The sequence below is a fragment of the Penaeus chinensis genome, chromosome 6, assembly GCF_019202785.1.
Source record: "Penaeus chinensis breed Huanghai No. 1 chromosome 6, ASM1920278v2, whole genome shotgun sequence".
In the NCBI taxonomy this organism is placed as follows: Eukaryota; Metazoa; Arthropoda; class Malacostraca; order Decapoda; family Penaeidae; genus Penaeus; species Penaeus chinensis.
The window spans coordinates 17,515,678-17,540,521 of record NC_061824.1 but is presented as its reverse complement, the minus strand read 5'-3'; the positions used below and the strand labels follow the sequence as shown (position 1 = coordinate 17,540,521).

Here is a 24,844-nt window from a genome sequence, read left to right as displayed (position 1 = left end):
CCTCATGAGCTGATCCCAACACCGAGAACAGCCTCCTTTTCTGGGACTTTGTAAGGTCCCAGAGATTGAGGATTTCTGGCTCCTGGTATGAGTACTCCAACCGATATTGCCTAATATGTATAGCAATATGAGTACTGTGGCCAAGGAGCACGACCACATTCTTGTCAGCACTGGCTGGAGGATACTTCGGAATTGCAGGGCTTACCAGATTGCCAAGTTCTGTAACACTGACCATAGGCAGGTAGTGGCTACCCTACAGGTCCACTTCAAAACTCTTTGTCCCTTCAGTGGCCACTCTAGGGTGTTTCATGTGGGAGTCTTTCAGATGTGAAACACTCAAAGCAGCGCAGGAGTCCATTGGTGAACGCCCGAGGACAAGGCAGAATTTCCTTTCACTGGAGTCATTGGAGACCATTGAAGTGTGTTGCATGGCTGTGCCGTTCCTTGGTGCATAGGGCTCGGGCACAACTGAGAAGGGACAAGGAACAGTTCATCAGGAACCTTGCTAAGGAGGTTGAAGACCATTGCTTGGTAAATGACCTTCGCCCGTCCTACCAGGCCCTGAGAAAACTGAGCTCTAATCCCTCCTCGCAGATGACTGCAGTCTGCTCAGTGGATGGACAGATCATCTCAGATCATGTTGGGGTTCGTGAAGGTTGGGCTGAGTATTTTGAGCAGCTGTGCCAGGTAGACCCTCCAACAGTCAATTTGGATGCAAGTGGTATCACAATGCCTGTGCCAGACCCACCCATCAGCGAGGAACCTGCTACCCTAACTGTGGTTAGGATAGCAACTTCTAACCTGAAGTGTGGGAAAGCTGCACACATATGTGATATCCCTACTGAACTGTGGTGAGCCTATGTCACAGGGCTTGCAAGCAGTCTTGACTGCATACTGGCAGTCTGTTTCCATTCCCCCTGAGCTGTTGAAGGGGGTGGTCATCCCTCTCAGGAATGGGAAAGGGGATCGATGGGACTGTAGCAACTACAGAGGCATCACACTGTTCAGTATACCAGGCAAGGTTTTCACCCACATTCTTACAAAATGGATCTGCAACCACTTACTAAAGCACCAGAGACTGGAGCAGTCTGGATTCACTCCTGGCAAGTCCACAATAGTTTGAATCCTAGCGCTTCAAGTAATTGTGGAACACCATCGTGAGATCGGTCATGGGTTACTTGCAGCGTACATCAACCTCAAGAAGGCATTTGACCCAGTGCTTCGAGAATCACTATGGGAGATCCTGAGACTTAGGGAAATTCCGACATGGGTTATTGGCCTAATGGCAAGCCTATATACTAATGCTGAAAGTGCTGTAACTTGTGTTGGGGGCCTGTTGAACTTCTTCCCTGTTAATTCAGGGGTGAGACAAGACTGTGTCCTTTCACCAACACTTTTCAACACCTGTATGGACTGGATAATGGGCAGATCTTCGGCGTGGAGCAACACTGCGCAATATCAAGGTCACAGACTTTGACTCTGCCGACAATGTTGCTATCCTATGTGAGTCTTTGGAATCACTGGTGACAGCTCTAAATGCATTTAGCAATGAGACAAACCCCTTGGGCCTGGAGATCTCCAGGACCAAGATCAAGATTCAGGAATTTGGGGGTCTGTTAGGGGAATCCGTTCAGTTGATTCATGTTTGCGGTGAGAACATTGAAGTCACTGAAAGATCTGCATACTGTGGTAGCATAGTCCATGTCTCTGGGCCGTCAGACCAAAAAGTCAGTAGACAGATTGGTCTGGCAGCAGGATCCATGAACTCGAACAACAAGAGCATTTGGAGGTGTCGGTACCTTCAAGGCCTTGATACTGCCCTTTTGCTTTATGGAAGCGAAACCTGGACGCTATCTAGTACCTTGGAATCTCGTTTTGATGCCTTTTGTAACAAGTCCCTTCACCTGATCATGGAGTACAATTGTCAGGACCATGTGTCCAACCGACGGCTACACCGTGAGACTGGCATGGGACCTGTTACTTGCAAAATCCGGGACCGCCAACTCAGTCTGCATGGGCACCTAGCTCGATTCCCCATCAGGTTATCTCCTTGCAGGACAATCCTGGGTGGGGGAGACCCTGGGACGACATAAAAGGTCATGGCTTGAGCAGCTCGACCAGTCCTGTCGCGAGGAGTTATAGATGGGCCGATTACCAGCCTGGTGACTCGACATGAGGGCCCTCCCGTGCCTGGAAGCGAAGGGTGGCTGCGGCCATACGCATATGTATGTGTGTGTGTGTGTGTGTCAATACGTATGTGAATTTGTGAATGTATATTTATGTGTGTGTATATATGTATATATATATAGTATGTATATATATATATATATATATATATATATATATATATATATATGTATATATATATATATGTATATATATATATATATATATATATGTATATATGTATGTATGTATGTTTATATGTATATGTACGTATATATATATATATATATATATATACATATATATACATATATATATCTATATATATCTATATATATAAATATATATATATCTATATATATATATATATATATATATATATATATATATATATAAACATGTATGTGTGTGTTTGTGTATGTGTGTGTGTGTGTGTGTGTGTGTGTGTGTGTGTGTGTGTGTGTGTGTGTGTGTGTGTGTGTGTGTGTGTGTGTGTGTGCATATACGTATATATTCATATGGATATACACACAGATATATATATATATATATATATATATATATATATATATATATATCTGTATGTATGTGTGTTTATGTATGTGCATATATATATGTGTGTGTGTGTGTGTGTGTGTGTGTGTGTGTGTGTGTGTCTGTGTGTGTGTGTGTGTGTGTGTGTGTGTGTGTACACGCATACAAACGCACCCATAAAAAATATTATGATTTAAACATATCACGTCAGGTAACCATATCCATAACAATTCTCATTTTGATGAATAGGATAATACGCAACTACGCTAAAAAGGCAAATGAAAGGAAACGCACAATGAAATTACACGCCTCTCGCGAATGACGTCTGCGGAGACACGAAAGCACAAAACATAAGTAAACGTGTAGTCGATACTGGCGCACATGCCTACACGGTTGTACAACTTTCTGTGCTGATAAGACACGCTGGGATGACGGTGAAAGAGGGTGGCGTGGGAAGGAGGGAGGGGAAGAGAGATGGAGGAGGAAAAGGGGAAGGAGAGATGAAGGAGGAAAAGGGGAAAGAGAGATGGAGGAGGGAAGGGAGGGAGAGATGGTGGAGGAAAGGGGGAAGGAGAGATGGAGGAGGAAAAGGGGAAGGAGAGAAGAGGAATAGGGGAAGAGAGATGAAGGAGGAAAGGGGGAATGAGAGATGGAGGAGAAAAAGGGGAAGGAGAGATGAAAGAGGAAAAGGGGAAGGAGAGATGGAGGAGGGAAAGGGGAAGGAGAAATGGAGGAGGGAAAGGGGAACAAGAGATGGAGGAGGAAAAGGGGAACGAGAGATAGAGGAGGAAAAGGGGAAGGAGAGATGGAGGAGGGAAAGGGGAAGAGAGATGGAGGAGGGAAAGGGGAAGGAGAAATGGAGGAGGGAAAAAGGAAGGAGAAATGGAGGAGGGAAAGGGGAACAAGAGATGGAGGAGGAAAAGGGGAAGGAGAAATGGAGGAAGGAAAAAGGAAGGAGAAATGGAGGAGGGAAAGGGGAACAAGAGATGGAGGAGGAAAAGGGGAACAAGAGATGGAGGAGGAAAGGGGGAATGAAAGATGGAGGAGGAAAAGGGGAATGAGAGATGGAGAAGGAAAAGTGGAAGGATAGATGGAGGAGGAAAAGGGGAAGGAGAGATGGAGGAGGGAAGGGAAGAGAGATGAAGGAGGGAAGGGGGAATGAGAGATGGAGGAAGAAAATGGAAAGGAGAGAGGGCGGAGGTGAAGGGGAAAGAAGGAAGGAGCAAAGAGAGGCAGGAGAAGAGGAAGGAGTAAGGGGAGGGAGTAGAAGTCGGGAAAAGACGGGAGGTGATGGAAGGAAGAGATGAGGGGGAAAGAGGGAGAGAGGATGGAAGAGGGAATAGGGGAAAGCCAAGACAGATGAAATGATTGTAGAAAAGAGAAGAGGGAGTGAACGGAAAAGACAAGAGGGGGGAGAGAGGAAGAACCGAATAGGTCAAGAGGGAGGGAAGGGAAAGAGGGAGAGGAAGATTATAGGAGAAAGAGGGAGGGGAAGGGAGGTGAGAGGGGCAAGTGGAGAAAGGGTTTAAGGTGGAAGGGGGAACAAGAAGGAGGGGACGAAAGAGCGTTAGTGTTTGTCAGTATCACTGATAAAGCTGTTCTTATCAATTGCCTTAGCATCACCATCACTTTCAGTGTTATCATTATCATCATCACTTTCATACCTCGCACTATTTTCATCAACATCTTCATAATCGCCATCATAATCAATGTATCAATTGTTATTATTATTTCGATCTCAATCATTATCATCATTATTATCATTATTACTGTTATTATCAGAAAAATATTATTTTTATCGTTATTATCATTTTTATTATCATTATTATTATTATTATTATTATTATTATTATTATTATTATTATTATTATTATCATTATTATTATTATCATTATTATTATCATTATTATTATCATTATTATTATCATTATTATTAATGTTATTTTTATTATTATCATTATCATTATCATTATCATTATCATTATTATCATTATTATTATCATTATTATCATTATCATTATTATTGCTATTATTATTATTGTTGTTGTTATTATTGTTGTTGCTCTTATTGTTATTGTTGTTATCATTATCATGATCATAGTCATTATCATGATTATTATTATTATTGTTATTATTATTATTATTATTATCATTATCATAGGAGGAAATTATTATTATTATTATTATTATTATTATTATTATCATTACTATAATTATTATCATCATCATTATTTTTGTTGTTGTTATCATTATTATTATCATTATTATTATCATTATTACTATTATTATCATTATTATTATTATTATTATTATTATTATTATTATCATTATTATCATTGTTGTTTTTGTTACTGGTACAGTTGCTGCAGTTATAATCCTCATAATCATTAATATCATTTTAATTGTTACTATTTTCATTATCATTGATATCCTTGCTGTTAGTATTTTCATTATTATTAATATCATTATTATTATTATTATTATTATTATTATTATTATTATTATTATTACTATTATTATTATTATTATTTATTATTAGTATTATCATTATCATTATTGATATCATTATCATTATTATTATTATCATTATTATTATTATTTTCATTATCATCCTTTTGTTCTTATTATTATCTTGTCATTATTTTTTATATTATCATTTTTATTATCATTATTCTTATTACTATTATTATTATCATTATCATTATTATTATTATCATTATTATTATTATTATTATTATCACTCTCATTATTATTATTGTTATTATTATTATTATTATTATTATTATTATTATTATTATTATTGTTATTATTATTATTATTATTATTATTATTGTTATTATTATTATTATTATTATTATTATTATTATTATTATTGTTATTATTATTATTGTTATTATTGTTATTATTATTATTATTATTATTATTATTATTATTATTGTTATTATTATTATTAATATTATTATTATTATTATTATTATTATTGTTATTATTATTATTATTATTATTATTATTATTATTATTATTATCATTATCATTACTGTTCACAATATCTATACTATTATCATTTTTATTGTTATTGTTATTATTATTATCATTATTTTTGTTGTTATTATTATTATTATTATCAATTATTATTATCACCATTATTATTGTTGTTTTGTTGCTGTTATTATTATTATTATTATAATCATCATCATTACTAATACTATTATCATTGTCAACGTTATTATCATCATCATCATCATCATCATCATCACCATCATTAACATTATCATTATCATTATCATTATCATCATCATTATAATAAAACATTATCATTATCATAATTATCATTATTGCCATTATTGTTACAATTATCATTATTGTTACTATTATTCTTTTTGTTATTATTGTTATTTTTTATCATTATTATTATTATCATTATCAACATTGTTATCATTGCCATTACCATTATTATTACACTTCTGACTATCAATATTCATATATTATCATTTTTGTCAACAATATCACGACCTCAACATTGTTATTATTATCAGTGCTATCTACTGGCATTACTTTTAGTAGTAGTAGCAGTCAGTAAAACATAATAAAACTGTTATTGTTTTAACCATTATCATTATAATGATAACTATTATTATTTCCATTGTTATTATCATTGTTATCATTATAATTATTTAATAACTATCGTCATTATTATTACCATACTGTTGTTATTGTTATTTTCATTATCATTATTATTACTCGCATTATTGTTAATACTGTAATGCTATAATTATGGTCATTAATTCTATTATTTTCATTATTTTCATTATTATTACTACGATTATCAATATTGTTGCTGTTGTTATTATTGTCATCATTTATATTATTATAATTTTTGTCATTGTTTTTTTTGTCATTATTATTATCATTATCATTAGCATTATTATTATCATCACTATCATTATCATTATCAATATTATCAATAGTCTTAGTATCTCCATTATAATTGCTGTTGCTGTTATTATTATGATCATCCATTATGATCATCATTATCAGCATCAAATGGCGATCAAATAAAACTCAACAGCCATAGTTATACTGTACTAACTCTTCCAGTTATTCTGCATATGAAAATAGTAAGCGTTACGAATTCTAATAAAATAAAGATAAAAACAAAAAATACAAAGCTAAGAAGGAAAAGTAGAAGCTTTCAAAGAAATTGCTTCGTTCCCAACCAGCAGCTGCAGCCGACAAGTGTAGCGACAAAGTGCTAACCACTTGTAATCTTCCGAGGCGCTAACATAGTAAGTACGGTGGAAATCATTCTTACATTGCTTAGTAATTCCACGGATTTCATTTATCGGCTCATTTCCGTCCAGTTATCAGATGAGTTAATTTTCTATATGTTAAAGATCACGAATTCGCATGCTGGTCAGTTCACTTTATCCTTTAGTTCATCGCAAGAATTTTGTTGATTGTTAAGTACTCCTTTTATACGCGCCAAGACACGTGGATGTTCTTGGTACTTCATAAGTAACAATAAATATCCCAGCGTCGAGAGAGAGAGAGAGAGAGAGAGAGAGAGAGAGAGAGAAAGGGAGAGAATGAGTTATAGGTCTTGATATTTCAGCGTTTGAGTCAGTGGTTCCCAACATTTTCTATTTTATGGCCCCCGACCAATATATAATAATCTCCATGGCCCAGGTCAGTGCCTGTCATCTTTCCAGATTCAGTTATTAATAGTTATGAATAGTGAAATGGTGCTAAAAGCTATAGGACAAGCCCACTGTATGGAAAGATTCCATTTTACTGATATGTGAAAGACAATTCTCTGCAGGTACTGATCGTGAGCTAAATCCAGCTTAATTCTAAGTCCTAACTCCATATTGTTCCGTGCACACCCCCCCCCCACCCCCCACCCCACAGAAAGTATCCCATGCCCTAAGGGAACCCATACTGTAAGCAAACGCGCGAAAACATGGAGATGAGGGAGCCGGCGTGTAAAGGAGGATGGCCAGAGAAACGTTTGAACCTCCTGCAAGTCGTTTATATTTGTTTGCGCTGTGTAAAGGCCATGTAGGCCATAGCTACTGGTATATCCAAAACCCCAGTTAAGTCAGAGGCAATGGAGGGTGGCCTGGCGGTTGGGACTGTCCAGCTTTCTTTTCGAAAACTAGATTTAAAGGTTAGGCTTATTGTTTTATTTATTTAACTTTTCTTATTTTGTTTTTTATCTTACTGCGTGTTAATGTTTTGGATAGACATTGCCGTTACGCCGTTCACACCGTTCATTTTCACTCGAAAATGCATTTCATCACAAGACTAAAGATACAAGCTGAGAAACATTAGAAAGAAAAAGAAGAGGTACATCAGCTTCAAAAGTTTTCTTTTGCAAGAGCGTTTTGCTTATAACTTATAACTAGATATTTTTGTTTAAAAGGTAAAATGAAGAAATTTCACAACTTTAAATACAGCAATATTGAAATTGAATAGTCTTATATATTTTTGTTACAGCTGTTTTTTAAACGATTTAATTACAGTGAATCCCGTGCAGACTTTGTGGTATCTCGCCCATCTATCTACTCTTCGTCTGTTTATCTATGCATCATTCTCTTTCTGTGTGTGTGTGTGTGTGCGTATGCGTGTGCGTGTGCGTGTATTTATTTATTCAATCATTTATTTATATATAACATCAGGCAGCGATTGTTTTCGAAGCTTGATTTTCTAACTCCAATGTGTTTACGTTTGCCTTAAGGACGACCCTAATCGCAGCAACGAAGTCCAAGTAGAATGTCAAGTCTCCCAAGAATTACCGCCTCTAATTAAGACATTGCTTTCCGAGAAATACTGGAAAACCTTTCCCAGAGATCATTTCCAGCAATACAAAATTACACTTTTGTGGAAGTTGACGGACTTGTCATAGAGTTCTGAATGTAGCTTCCCTCGCAAAGGAAACAGTTAAAAGCCAATCGATCTCCTTTGTGTTTCATATGCCTAAACGTTGAATAAGAGTGCGCTTCCAATATCTCTGATTCAGTTAGGAAATGCTCTAAGGAAGTTCAGCGTTTCTTTCCGTGCCAGGTTTATACAAAGCACCGGGGAGACAGGAGAAACACGTGACCTAGAAGCATTAAGGACATTTAAGGCCTTTGCCCCAATCCAGGAATATATCGTGCGCTCGATCTGATACTGTCTGGAGCGCGGTGCTGGATTCGGCCACGCTACGGCGGCTGCTGTGATGTATGCACAATATATTCAAGAGAGAAACTTTGTGTGTTTTTCTTTCTCTCGTATCTGTTTTATATTTTTGCATTTTTTTCTGTTTTCCATGCCTTTGTATCCTACTGCAGTAGTGACTTTGTCCTTTCTTTCTCCTTTCCCTTTTCCCACGGTTTCTTTCCATCTTTCTATATATCTATCGCACATCACTTCCCCAACTCACCTTCTCGACTTCCCTCCGTGAAATATAAGCATTGTTTACATAAGCTCCCCTCATCAACAAGACTTCCCGCACACAAACGGTCTCTCCAGCCCTAAGTTGCCGCGGATCCCTCCCGAAGTCCCGGCCTCACAAAGGTACAGGCGAAGTGGGAGGTCCTCAGACATCGTAGTAGTGTGCCCTTGAGGGAGACAGACGAAGGGAAGCGTGGAGAATGTGTGTGTTGGTTACTCTGGCATTCGGTGGGCTGGTTTCTGGGAATAGTTGATTGCTTCGTGTTATAGACTTGACGGCCTTAGATGTTGCTGGGTTCGATGAATTTTATGGCTAGCTGAGATGGAAAGATAATTCTTGTCTTTACTTGAAGAACGGCTGTTATTGCAACGATTATTTCATTATTATCATCATTATTATTATTACTATTATTATTATCATCATTATTACTATTGGTATTACTATCAGTAATAGTAGATTTATCATTATGCTTATCATTATCATTATTATCATTACTATTACTACCATCATTATTATCATTATCATTATCTTCATCATCAATATTACTTTTACTTTTATTAAAACTATTATCATTATCATTATTACTACGGTTATCGTTGATATTTTATTATCATTATTTTCAGGATTATTACTACTATTATTGTTATCTTTATTATTATTACAGTTGTTATTATCATTATTAGTAGTAGTAATAGTAGTACTATTGTCGTTCTTATTGTTATTATGATCATTATCATTATCATTATTATAATTACTATCATTATTTTGTTACCCTCATCATTATTATTATTGTGATTATTACTGATATCACTATTATTATTACCATTATCATTGTTATTATTATTAGCATTATCATTATTATTATCATTACTATTATTATTATTGTCGTTATTATCAGTAACATTATTATTGTAATTGTCATTGTCGTTATCATTATTATCATTGCCATTATTACTGTTATTCTTGCAACTAAGATATTCACCAAAATCATTATTATCACGACTATATCATCATAATCAAATATGTAATCATTATTTTCATCCATCGTTAATCTTTCTTTTTTGCGCTCTATCAGAACAGAATAATTGCTAAATATATTGCTTGGCGATTAGTGCTGCAATCATTAATTAATTAATTCTTGGAAGAAGAAAATTAATTAGAGTTCAGTAACTTAAAATCGCGCAAAGATAAACTTCAGAAAATATAATAGGATTCATCGCAAAGCCGAAAATAATAGGAGGAAATGTTGAGTGTCTGCATTTAGACGCATCCAAATCGCATGTGTGTGTGTGTGTGTGTGTGTGTGAGTGTGTGAGTGAGTGAGTGAGTGAGTGAGTGAGTGAGTGAGTGAGTGGGTGAGTGTGTGTTCATATACAGATAAATATATATATGCATCCATTTCTATATGCATAAAGATACATGTATGTGAATAAAATAGAAAGAGAGAGAATCTTGACTTTCCTCTTGTTACGTTTCTAGGAATTCCCTGAGGCAGAAGTGTTATTCTTCTCCTTCAAAAGAGTGGCGTTGCGAGCATATACAGAACGCAGACCACATAAAAATTATGACGCAATGCCATTATTAAAATGAACCCTAATCAACTTTAATTGATAAGGAAATATTATTGAAAGGAAACTCGTGCACATACATACACACACACACCAAGAGAGAGAGAGAGGGGGGGGGGGAGGGAGGGAGGGAGGGAAGGAGCGAGAGCGAGAGAGAGAGAGAGAGAGAGAGAGACAGATAGACGACAGACCAACTGACCGGCATATGGACAGTGACACAGAGCGGAGGCACTTGCCGCGCGGATAGCCGTCGCCTTCAATGGCCGAGGCAAAACTCGCACGAAAAGTCGCCTGGCCACATAAATTTCCGGGCTGCGCAGGAGGCTTTGCTCGATCCTAAGGACCGGTTCTCCGCCTCGAGTCCGACGGAGGGAATTCATCCACGTTCGTTCGGGCGCTCGGAGGAGGACCCGCGACGCTTCGGACGGATGTCTCGTTTTCGCAAGGGGGAGGGGGGGGGGGGGTAAGGAGGAAGATATAGAGGAGAGCAAGAAGAAAAGAGGAGGTAGATAAAGGGGGGAAGAAAAGGACAAAAAAAGGAGGGAGACAAAGAGAGGAGGGAGATAACAAAAAGGAAGAGGAGAAAAATAATGGAAATAAACCTATGAGGGTAGGCTGCGCTATCGTTCCATTGTCTCTGATGTCTACTCTATGCTATAATTTCTACTTATGAGCTGTAGTGAATCAACCCATTTCTCTGATGGCTTTGTATAATGGATTGTATACGAAGCATATCATATTAGATTTCCGACGTCTGCACAGGGGATGAGAACACTCGTATACGGTCACATTCCAGTTATCTGACAAATATTCCATTGGTTCTGGTATCTGCTGCGTGCCTTCGAAAACCACCAATCTCTTCAATGAGAAATTTATCGCAGATTAAACCACTAAGCCTACGAATTCCCTGCAAAAATAAACAATAGCAAAATGCAATATTCTGAAACGAGTCACCTTGAGGGAGAGTGTGTTTGCACTAGATTCCCCCGAAGCCAGGACGTGAGTTCCTTAAAGCTCAGCTGCTTGGGCTGAGAAGATCCTCCGGAGAAAGTTAACTTGATCACGAAGACGTCGTTTCACCGGAAAATCAAAGCGCAGTGCCCTTTAACAAAGACGCTACTTGCCAGGTAATATATCCGTCTAATAAGGCATTTATTCGGATTTTGCCTCAAGAGAGGCGCTGGAGCAGGGGCCTCGAAACGGCTTCGGGTTCGCTCGGTGGAATGTTTGTTTCGGAGTCGAGTAAGAGGTGGCAGTACGAATGGGAAATAGAAGTTGAATATATGAAAATTAAGGGAAAATAGCGGGGAGGAAAGATATAACAAAATAAAGGGAAGTTTTTTATATCTAACATAAAGCATACAATATATTTAAACTTAAATATATGCCAATGTCTACGGATTCGAGTCATTGTCAGGAAAGAGTTTATGCGTTATTCCATATGTGTGTGTGTGTGTGTGTGTGTGTGTGTGTGTGTGTGTGTGTGTGTGTGTGTGTGTGTGTGTGTGTGTGTGTGTGTTGTGTGGATATATATATGTGTGTGTGTGTGTGTGTGTGTGTGTGTGTGTGTGTGTGTGAGGTATGTGTGTGTGTGTGTGTGTGTGTGTGTGTGTGTGTGTGTGTGTGTGTGTGCATTAGATATGTATGTGTGTGTGCCTCAAAATATTCAGTGAATCGCGGTTATGTTTGTCTACAACTTTACCTGCAAAACAATGTCGGGTTGTGAGGGTACGCTGCTTTCAAAGCCGGAATATGTATAATTCACGAAAATCACACTTGCCCTGAAGAGCGTGTGTACCATTCCACAAAGACTCTGATGAGTTGGAGAGAGAGAGAGAGAGAGAGAGAGAGAGAGAGAGAGAGAGAGAGAGAGAGAGAGAGAGAGAGAGGTGCGGAAGAGGAAGAGTGAAGACAGACAGACAAATAGAGAAAGAAAGAGAGAGGGGAATGATAAAGACAGTCAGACAGAGAGGAAATAGAAATAGAGATAATAAGCGAGAGTGATAGATAGAGAAACAACGAGAATGGAACCGTCAAGATCGATAGAGATAAGCAAACAGATAGACAAGATGAATAGTGTTCATTACAACAAATGGAGAAAAGGCATGTGTAGGTAGGCAAGAGGCAGACGGAGAGGGCGAGTGAGAGAACGCCAATCTCACAAATATTTCAAACCAAAGCTCATATGATATCTGTTTTCCCTTGCTGTCAGTATTAGACCAGAATTACACGTGGGAGTCTGTTGGTTACCCTTTCGTTGTTGGAAGCTGACAACTGACAATCTTTAATTTGAGCAAGGAACAACAGAAAAAAAACGACGGCGAAATAGACAGAAATCGGCACGGGCAGTATGTGTATTTCACTAAGGAAAAAACCGAGAAAGAGAGAGAGAGAGAGAGAGAGATAGAGAGAGAGAGAGATAGAGATAGAGATAGAGAGAGAGAGAGAGAGAGAGAGAGAGAGAGAGAGAGCATAAAAGACAAAAAAGTGTTTTACATATAACACATCTGAGAATTCAAAGGAAACCTTTGTTTTATGACAAACACCCATTTAACCTTCCCACTGTTGTGTAGGAGGAAACAGCATTAACAGTAAGGCTGAAGGTTCAAGTTGTAGGCACACACGGTCAGTGCTTTCGAGCCTTTATTTTCATGTACACACGTACAATATATACGTGCATTCATACTTACCTTTCATTGATGTATACTTTCATACAGACAGATAGACAGATAGAAAGATGTACACACATATAAATATATATAGATAGATAGATAGATAAATAGATAGATAGATAGATAGATGGTTATAGATATAGATATAGATATACACATATATACATATATATATATGTGTGTGTGTGTGTGTGTGTGTGTGTGTGTGTGTGTGTGTGTGTGTGCGTGTGTGTGTTTATTTACATACATACACACACACACATACACACATATAAATATATATATATATATATATATATATATATATATATATATATATAGAAAGAGAGAGAGAGAGAGAGAGAGAGAGAGAGAGAGAGAGAGAGAGAGAGACAGAGAGAGAGAGAGAGAGAGAGAGAGAGAGAGTGTGTGTGTTTGTGATTGTGTGAGTGTGTGTGTAATTTATAGTTCATATATCCTCCATACATATAATATGTACATGTGTTTAACTTTCACAAATACATATACATGAAAGAGAAACATGATGGAACAAAATAGATTCAAATTCAAATTAAATTCAAAATATTTCATTCCAATAGTTACAATGGTCACTCTTGTTACATAAAAAGTGATGTTACAATACATGTAAATATAAGATACACATAGAATTAATGATAGTACATATAAGTCTTGCCTATTCTTATTATATTTTGAAACCTGATATCACTGGTGATTTATGAAATGTTCCTTTAATTTTTTTTGAGTGCATCAGAGTTCTGAATGTTTCTGATATTATTAGGTTCCAAATCATGTGTCCACGTGTTAGTGTCTACCGTGCCCCTACACCTATCTGTCTGTGATCTTTTGATGAGTGGAGTTTACCTGGCCTGTTTGGATACAGGTTGTGTTACCTACAGTTGGAAGGGTTAGCAGCCACCTTGGATAAAAATCTTGAATTATTTTGTGGATTAGTATGCAATTATTATAGTTGCATTTGTTTTGCACTTTTAGCCAACTGATGATTGTTCATGTGTGGGGTAATGTGGTCATACATACTTAAATTTGTTATTTTTGGATATTCTGAATTTGACCCTTGTTTGTTGAACCCAAATGTCTGAGCAATAATTAATCATACTGAGAACTAGTGTTAGTAATAACAATAATAATAAAATATTTATTGACTAAGGAAGTTATTACATATACAGTTACAGGTAAAACATTATGTCTTGGCTTATATGATAAATAGTTATTGTAATGTATAACAAATAAGGACAATTTATTAATGATATGGCATACAAAAAAAAATGCTACAGTATATAAAAAGACAATTTTGCAATACATTCACTGCATGTTAAGTTTGGCAACTATATATAGGATACTGGAATTATTGTAATTCTACATTTTCCTGATTGCAGTAACTTCCTCCCATGCTTTGTCTTTCTCCCATGAATGTCAAAAAGATGTGGTAAAAAGGGTCTATGAGTGTTTGATTTTATCAGATTTTTCCCGGATTTTCAACTCTTCTTGTATTTTTTTTTTTTTTTTTTTTGGGTGTATAGACAATTCATTCAAAATAATTTTAAAGTATCTCTTCTGCATACGTTCAAGCTGAAAATGCTGTATTAGAGTGAGACCTGGGTGTCACACTGCCACCGCATATTCCAAAGATGTTCTAAAGAACCATACATGAAGTGTGGACATTGATTAGATACTAAAGCCAACTGTCGAGCCCTGTACATAATGTTTAAGATTTTATATTATTTACACGATCGCCCCATATGAGTGAAGAATTGATGGTAACACCCAGGAGCCTAAATGTTTGATCTATAGGTAATTGCCTATGATTCAGAGTAAGGTGAGGGTAAACAGTCGCTCTCTTTGGGGGACATATGATCATTACTTCACACTTAAGTGGTTTTGGTATCATTTTCTCAAGTGCACATTTTCTAAAGAGTCTATCAAGAATTTCTTGCATGGTATAGTCTGTATAACGGATATCCTAGTTTCTACAGGGATCTTATTTTTTATATCGCTTAGGTAAATTAGTGTGCCCATTACTTTTCTATGGATGTTGTTGACATTATAATAATAATAATAATAATAATTATTATTATTATTATTATTATTATTGTTATAAGTCATATAAAAGATCTACACTGAAAAAAATCGAGAATTATTCCACCAAAGGCGTCAATGCAGGTCAAAACACAGCTAAGAAAGGGAGAATAGAAAATCATAACCAATTTTCTTAGCAAATTAGCTGATATTTTAACCTTGTCAGATGTCGGTTACAATTTCTGAAGGCAATCTATTTCAAATGCTACAAATAACAGTAAAAAAGCATCTAGAAACCTAAGAAGTAGACGATCGACTTGCACCAAATGTCATTGAAATGAAAATCATAATAACTCTTGCAGGTTGATAAAAATCTAGTAAAATTGACAGAGTGGATGTAAATTATCGTTAAATTTTGCATAAGACCTAGAACGCCCAATGGCCAAATCTAAGTCAGACAGGAGAAATGTTATGGAATAAAAAGAATGACTGAGCAGTCGTAAGTGTGACTTTGCAGCAGATAACCACACAGAAGAACAATGCTCAAAATGAGGCAGAATAAAAGAAAAGAAGCATCTACGAGTAATGTTATCATCATAAATCTTCTTGCACTTGCGAATGATACCTAACTTAGATGAAACTGCCCGGGCCATACTCCTTATCTGCAATTCAGATGTAACCTTTGAATCAAGGGTTACACCTAAGAGCTTTAGATTATCATCCACTGAAGTGATTAAGACTCCATTATACCTGGTTCTCAAATGTCATGAATCTGTTAATGGGTATGCCTAGTTTTTTTTTACGGCAGTGCTCGGTCTCATGTAGCTATCTTCTGATTCTATCGTGGTGGTGTTTACGGGAATTTTGGCGATGTTTTGGCGACTGCCTGTGTTTTATTGGTTGTTGCTCATGTTCTCAATCAATTTTATTTATGATTTGTAACAATGCTGTTTCAGTGGACAGCTTACTTCTGAAAGCATGTTGTGTTTTCGATATTTAGTCATTTGTCTCCAGAAATATTATCAGTTGGTCTGCTACGATTTTATAGAGAACTTTAGGCAGTAAATGGAGTATGGTAAAAGGGCGATAGTTAGTGACTTCGTCTTTGTTCCGGAATTTGAAAATTGGTGTTATTATGCCATGTTTCCAAAGCGATGGGAAAACTACCAGTGACTAGAGATGTATTAATGATAACCATTATATAGTACGCCATTGCAGGTAGACCGTCTCTGATATAACGAAAAGCAATGTCATTTGCTCCCACAACAATAGTTTCACGCAAGTGTTTTATTGTTAAGGTTAATGTTTCTGTTTTTACAAGTTGTGATGTGACAATATGGGTTAGTGGCCCTATAATTTGATCCTAAGTTAAACTCAATATTTTCAAACCTGCATTCCCGTCATTTTAATGAATTAAAGCTTAATATAAATTTCAGACAAATGAAAAAAATAAATGTATATATACAGATATATATTGTATTTACCAAGGAAACTTGTGATAGAGCACATGTAAATATACATGTATGTGTGTATATATACATATATATATATATTTATATATATATATGCATCTATATATACATATGTATATATATATATATATATATACATGACTGCCGCAATGGTCCAGTGATTAGAGCACTGGTCTCTGACCCTCGTGGTCCCGAGTTCAATTCCCCGTCGTAAAAATGCCTACGCTCTGACTGCTGGCTCGAGCGCGAGAAAACGACATATCGCCTTGAGAAGTCAAACGCAGGTGTCGTAGCGGAAGTCGCCGCCGTGTCACAAGTGTTAGCGCGCCGAACCGCGTTTGATTAGGAAGGACATCCAATCAGGCAAGGGTGACACTGCCATATAACTTCTCAATATATAATTGAGAGAGGCCTATGTCCTACAGTGGAATGAATGGCTGTTAAAAAATATATATATTGACATTTACCAAGGCAAGCTTGTGATAAAGCACGAAGACATGTAAAAACAGTCATAATTTCTTTAATATTACTACGAAAAATACATCCGAAATCGACGCATAGTTATACAAGATTGTCTCTTTGCCATAGCAACCCAGAAGATAAAATGTAATTATAAGTTCTACATCTACCAGAGTCTCTTAACTGGATTAAGACCAGATAAATTTAATAAGGAAGCGAACTTAGTGAAGTCTGACAGAGGACTGAGGGATGAGAACTCAGCAGACAGAGAGAGAGAAAGCGAGACAGAGAGAGAGAGAGAGAGAGAGAGAGAGAGAGGAAGAGAGAGAGAGAAAGAGAGAGAGAGAGAGAGAGAGAGAGAGAGAGAGAGAGAGAGAGAGAGAGAGAGAGAGAGAGAGAGAGAGAGAGAGAGACAGACAGAGACAGACGGACAGACACACAGATAGATAGAAAAACAGACAGACCCAGAGCCAGACAGACGGACAGACACAGATACACTAACAGACATAGTCAAAGAAATCGAGAAAAGACCGCACCAGACGCCCGCACGGAATAGACAGCTGGCGACCCGCGACCGTCAAAGTAGCGCTCACAGCTCCCCCATATGATATATTAATCTAATTTGCATTACCTTTCAGCCTGCCGTTTGTTATTACAGGCCTATCCCTCTCGCTGATCCTCTTACAATTATCTCGAAATCAAGCGAAACAAAATGCGAAAACTTTTCAGTGGATGTTAATTATTGACTGACTCCATCAGATCCGAAGAACGAATGACCAAACTCAGGAAAACAGTCAACATACATGCATGAACACAATCACATACATACATATCACACACACACAAACACGCACACACTCACACTCACACTCACACTCACACTCACACTCACACTCACACTCACACTCACACACACATACATATGATGATAATAATAACAATAATGATAATAAATGATAATAATGATAGTGATAATGATAGCAATAATAATAATAACAAAAGTAACAATTATAACAATAACAGCGATGATAATGACAATGACAACAATGACAGTAATGATAATGATTGCAATAATACTAACAAAAATGAAGATAATGATAATAAGAATAATAATGATCATGATGATAATAAGAATAAGAATAATGATAATATTAATGATAATAATAACAATCATAATGGTAATAATAATGATAATAATGATAATAATGATAATGATAAGAAAAATAATAAGAATAATAATTATGTTAACAATAGTAATAATAGTATTATTATTGTTGTTATTGACAATAATAATAATAATAATAATAATAATAACAATGATGATAATAAAGATAGTAATAATAACATTGATAATAATAGTAATAATAACATTGATAATAATAGTAATAATAACATTGATAATAATATTAATAATAATAAAAATATAGATAATGTTTATAATAATAATAACACTAATAATAATAATGATCATGATAACAGTAATAATAATAATAACGACAAGTGTACGGCTGCGCACTCGCCGACTGACATAATCTCGGGCACCAAGTGGTTGAGACCACAGAATAAAGGATGTGGGGAACTCTGTGATGCTGCATTTGACTATGATGCTGCCTTCCACCAACAAAGCGGGCGTGAGGCTGCCGCTTCGCCCGCCTTGCGCTTCGCCCTCTTGCCTTGAGTGCGCCATCACTTCTCAGACCCCCCCCCCCCCCCTCTCATGAAGATCCTGGGCTTTCAAGGTCTACGCTTTTTTCAAGGAGGAAACGCACCTCTGTGCATCCGCACGAGGCTGGTGCTTCACCCCCCATTTGCGCCTTGCCTGACTCGAGTGCGATTTTATAATGCCACACGAGCCGCCAGAGAAAGTGTTAACGAACTAATGTGAACTTGGTTATTTTTATGACCACAGGACGTATTTTAAAGCATGTCTCATTACTTGCATGGCGTTGAAGTCGCCAAGAAAAATAATAAAGACTTATTCATTTTCCAAGTCAAATACCGTAAATATGTACAGACCGAAATGCACAGTTTTCGCTTAAACTGTGTATTACCAGTTATCCTAAGTATCCTTTCCATTATTTTTTTTTTTTTTTTTTTCTATTATTCTATCTCTTCGGCAACGCTTCCAAAGTGTCATAATAACCCATAAGGGGTAATAGTCGTTACATAGTTTGTTTGCTTTTTCTCTCCCTCTCTATTTTCATGGTTGTTTAGGTCCTTTGCCTGTTTGGCCTGAACTATTGGGTTGGTCTTCCGACATTTACTTTGTGTATCTTCTTTTCCCGCCACGCCTGGGGCATGGCCTAGGGGTCTCTTTCGGGGTATGAGTACCAATGATTTTGGGAGGGAAAAAATCTCTTATAAAAGCAAAAATAAATCTCCTGTGACAAAGTGAGTGGACCAACGTACAAATAGAAAAAATAAAGCCAACAATCGAACTGTGGGACACAGCCCACAGGAAAATCAGAAGGGAGGAGGTGGTTTTGGCCTGCCTCAGGGTCAATGCTACCAGAATTACCCACCTCAATCCCTATATAGAAAAAACCTTTCCTCCACGATGCGCTCAGTGTACCACCATCCTCACAATAAACCACCTCCTAACAATATGCCCAACCTACAATATAAATAGACAACCACTTAGAAATTATTTAAGAATAAAAAAACAAAGATTTTATAACATCAAATCTTCTATCTAATGATGAAAAAGTAATAAGTAATGTAATCACTTTTCTAAGGGAGACAAAACTTTATGACCTTATATAGATTGATAGAATAAATAGGATCCATTGGCTTAATAACCTTGGCCACATGCCGCTGGTTGATAGCCAAGAAATCCAACAAAGAAAGAAGAAAGAGGGAAAAAAAGTTCAGTCCTGACTTTTGTAGTGTACTGTGGTCCCGTTATCAGTGTTATTTGTGTTCTCGCTTTGAAGATTTACCTCGCTTCGCGCCAGGATTGCTGAATTCGTGTCTCCCCAAAGTGTTATTTATGGTTGTGTGTAGGAGACACCTGGTCTCTTTTGTACTTTGGCGTGTGACATGCTGCATTGCCATCTGCAGGGTACACTCTCTTTCACAATGTCCCAAAGCAGCACTTTGTGAAATCAAAGTGTCAGAGTATAAAAGGACCACTTCACATAAAAGGGACACTTCTTGAGTGTGCCATTTCATGTTTTAAACCGAGTTATCACATAGTTTTCTTTTCTCAATTTGAGGATTCGTACCTCCTGGAAAAAAAAAATCTTTTACAGTCTCGCCCTTGATACTTTTAGGACGTTTTTACTTTATTTTCTACTTTGTCTTGGTTGATTCCTGCTTAACCTTGTGGGTGTTCAGGCAGTCAATGATCTTGTGGCCCTTTGATGTTATCTTCTTTTACTTGCCTTAGACTCTAATTTATATTTATTACACTACATTTTTTTTTTAATCTACACAAGTGTTTATCAGCACTAGTTTTTTTTCAAAGTTAATCTCCATTTTGGGTTGGAGATTAACTTGTTTAAAGTTGGGACGCCAACTTAGGGGTGCATATATGTTGCCGAGTTATTTTTAAGTATATATGGTGTGGTTTTCGCATGCATTACCCCCGCTGTGAGTAAACTGGTGAGGTAAGCATCTGTAAAAAATTATCTTGACTGAATTACCTGTAGATCTCCCCAGTGAGTGCGATTTGATCAATAAATGAAGATCACACCTTCGAAGAGCTGTCACTCGGTCCCAGTCAGAAGAACAAATTATATTTACGACCAATTAAGTTCGATTTCTGACCAAGGCTGAATGCTTGAAACGTTCTTGGGCTTGGTTCTCCTAAATAGCACATTGCTGGTTCCTCTGATATCTCGCAACCCCTGAAAGGCTGTAAAAAGTCTAGATGAATCGAAGTATATTAACTGATACTCTAGAACAAACCATAACTACCTGGGTTCCCGCTTCCTGCAGGTGGATGCTCAAACCGAAGGGAAGAGGAAGAATTCAATGATCTTGCCTTTTTCTTCCAAACACGTCCACGCAGACGCTCAGCCTACGCGATCTCCCTTTTCACATTCACACACTTACACACCCAACATTCAGCACCCACATTCTTTTTTTCTCTTCCACCCTTCTCTCACACAACATTCACACCCCCATACACAACGCACACGGTGGATCAATGACCCAATTCTGGCAAAGGAATATAAACGGGTTCAGGAGCTTGCTAATTGTTATAAAGATAATAAGACGACAGATAATCTTCTGCAGTTTATGAAAGCCACCAAGGAATTCAGAGAATTAAAAACTCAGATTCGTAGTAAATACTGGGAACAATTCCTGCAAAGTATCAATAGTCAAACTTCTATAGCTGACGTATGGAGAAAAAATAATAGACTGACCGGTAAAGCCCTCACAACACCGCAGTTCCACAGTCCACAGGAACAGGCTAATATGCTGCTAGAGCAGTGGGCAGGAAATTCTCAAGTACACTCACTTCCACAAGGGATAAAAAGTCAGCTCAACAAGTCGAAAATAGATAGAAATTTCAATATAGCAAAAGCATGTGCTGCTATTGACCCCTCCGACTTTGTCGAAATATCCGAGTGGGAACTGAGCAATGCCCTTCTGAAAGGTAAGGCAACCGCCCCTGGCGAGGACGGCATTACTTACAGCGTCCTTCGCCACATTGCTCATATACCAGGCAACCCACTTTTACATCTGTATGTACTCAGCCTATCACAAGGAATCCTCCCAAGCTCCTGGACTAAAAGCTTAATCATTCCTATACCCAAACCCAATACTGATAAATACAGACCCATTTCCTTGACCTCCTGTCTGTGCAAAGTACTTGAGAGAATAATTCTAAACAGGCTCATGTATCGCATAAATGCTAAGTTCCCCCAGACTGTATGGATTTCTCCCAGGGCGTAGCAGTCAGCACTGTTTTGCAGAGTACTTAACAAACTCAAACCCAGGCATGCAAACCGTATTTCTTGATCTTAAATCTGCTTTTGATATTGCAAACAAGGAAATTATCCTTGAGCAACTAGCTAGCTTTGGTATTCAGGGAAAACTGTTAACATGGATTCAAATGTATTTGTCGAATCGATCGGCTCAGGTTCTCTTCAGGGGCATTAAGAGTACTCATACAAAAGTATTTGAACTCGGCACACCTCAGGGAGGCGTACTTAGTCCTATGCTATTTAATATCCTAATGCATAGATTACTGGGCGATATACCACTTGCAGGCAATGACTCCATTATTTGCTATGCCGATGACATTTGTATTAAATCCTCATCCGAGGAGAGAATGCAAGAGATCCTAGATATACTTTCTGCAAGGGCTACTGAGTGTGGCTTGATAATTTCATCTGAAAAAACAAAGGCACTTAACCCACAGACAATCCCTCTGCCAAGGTTTCATATAAAAGACGTTGAGCTAGATCCCTGCCATCAATACAAATACCTTGGGGTGATTGTTAATGATTCAGAGTTCATTAGAAACCTGAAGAAAAGGGCTGTGGGAGCGGCTGAAGCCACTTAAGACACTTGTCGGCAAAGACCATGGTATTAATGTCAATATTGCGAGAATCTTTTACTTGTCATACATAAGGTCGGTCATAGATTACCATGCGTTGCACCTAGTATTGTTCAAGGAATCAGAGTTGACTAGTCTAGAAAGTGTACAAAATGAAGCCATGAGGATCATTCTTGGTGCCCCTAGAACAACAAGGATTGTGAATATGAGAACAGAACTTAATTTGCCTTCTGTTTATGAAAGAATATTATACATAAATACCACATTTAGTGTCAAATCAATTAGAGAACCCCTCCATTGTACAGAGTTCCAAAGACAACTAAAACACAGAATATAAGAGCTAACTTTGAATAACAACACCGATTCATACTCAAATCCATGGTTACAAGTGACCTGTAACACTTAGCTCAGCTGAACATACCCATAACTAAGACCCTACATGGACGTTCTGTACCACCGTGGAAAATGTCGGACCTAAGTGTATATTATACGACTGCCCCCCAAAAAGACAGTGTCCTCCCTGCTATACTTAAACAGTATGCACTTGCAAGTATAAATGAGCATCTAGACACTCTTTCCAATGCATATGAATGCTACACTGACGGATCCTTGCAGTCTGGGAGCAGAGCAGGATGTGCTTTTGTTGTATATAAAAACAATATTTTGCAGCACCAGGATTGTAGGAGGGTTCATGACTGGGCTAGCACTATGCAAACCGAGTTGGCAGGAATACTCATGGCCACCGAATTTCTATTGAACCAAGGCTCAGGGGTCATTTTCTGCGATTCACAGAGTGCTCTCCAGGCTCTGAACACTCTAGACAAAGGTGCAGGAAATATTGCTAATGACATCAGGATAAACGTGTATCGTGCAAAAGAACGAGGCCATAATATACGTTTTGTGTGGATTCCATCGCATGTTGGAATCCCTAGGCATGATCATGCTGATCGCCTAGCAAAGTCAGCATGTGACAAACAAAGTGTGGACATAGATCTTGGGATACCTCTTTCTAGGATTTTCTACATCATTAAAGCTTCCTTCAGAGAGGACTTGACTGAGTTGATTAATTCTCAACGCCCTGAAAGCTGTAGCATAAAGCACTATGACCGGTTTAGGCAAGATTCCTTCATCTATGGTTTATATAAAACAAGAACAAGACAGTGTGATGTTGTGACTGCAAGAATCAGGCTTGGATATAGATTGTATTGGCAGGTCAGTACAGTTTGTAATGTCGAAGAAACTAAGTGTAAACTGTGTAATGAAGAATATAAGCGAACACTTGTACATTATATCTGAGTGGCCACCTAGCATAAGGTACGGATAACTATGTAACTACTTCATATCATCTGATGTCTTAGAAGATATACTTATGTTGTATACTAAATTTGGAATGTAGTATCACATAACCGAATATAAAATGTATTAATGCTTTCCCACGCCCAAGCTATATGCCGTCGTGGCAGATGAGTGGATAAAGGACTGTGCAATTGTTCTTTTCCCTAAACTGATAAAGTACTCATAGCAATGTTATAGGCTAAAATTCAAATGTAACACTATGTAATGTTATGACCGTGCATTAAATGTACCACAGCTTGCCCACGCCTGTGCAGTTAGCCAGGTTAGGACTAAACTAAACTAAACTAATATTGGTAATAATTATTATTATGACCACTATTATTATTATTATTGTTATTATTATCATTATTAATACTATCATCATTATTAATATGATTCAAATTATAATCCTAATATTTATAACAATAATAGCATTTATAATAGTCATAATGATACTAAAAACTACAATGATGATGATGATAAGAATAATAGCAATAGTAATAATAATTATAACAATAATAATGATAAGGATAAGAATGAAAATATGAATAACGGTAAAAATAATATAATTATAGCAATAATAATCATGACACTAAATAATGATGATAATAGCTTCTAAAAATATATTCATTTTACTGATAATAATAGTAATTATAATC

General features: G+C 37.0%; 1 protein-coding gene across 1 annotated transcript; it reads left to right on the top strand.

Annotated features, from left to right (window-relative positions):
• The first annotated feature begins 953 nt into the window (after positions 1–953).
• Positions 954–2,142, top strand: LOC125026218. The gene is made up of 4 exons (XM_047614522.1): positions 954–1,002; positions 1,131–1,331; positions 1,429–1,689; positions 2,057–2,142. Exons 1-4 carry the CDS (start codon positions 954–956, stop codon positions 2,140–2,142), a joined length of 597 nt encoding a protein of 198 aa, XP_047470478.1.
• Positions 2,143–24,844: the final 22,702 nt, after the last annotated feature.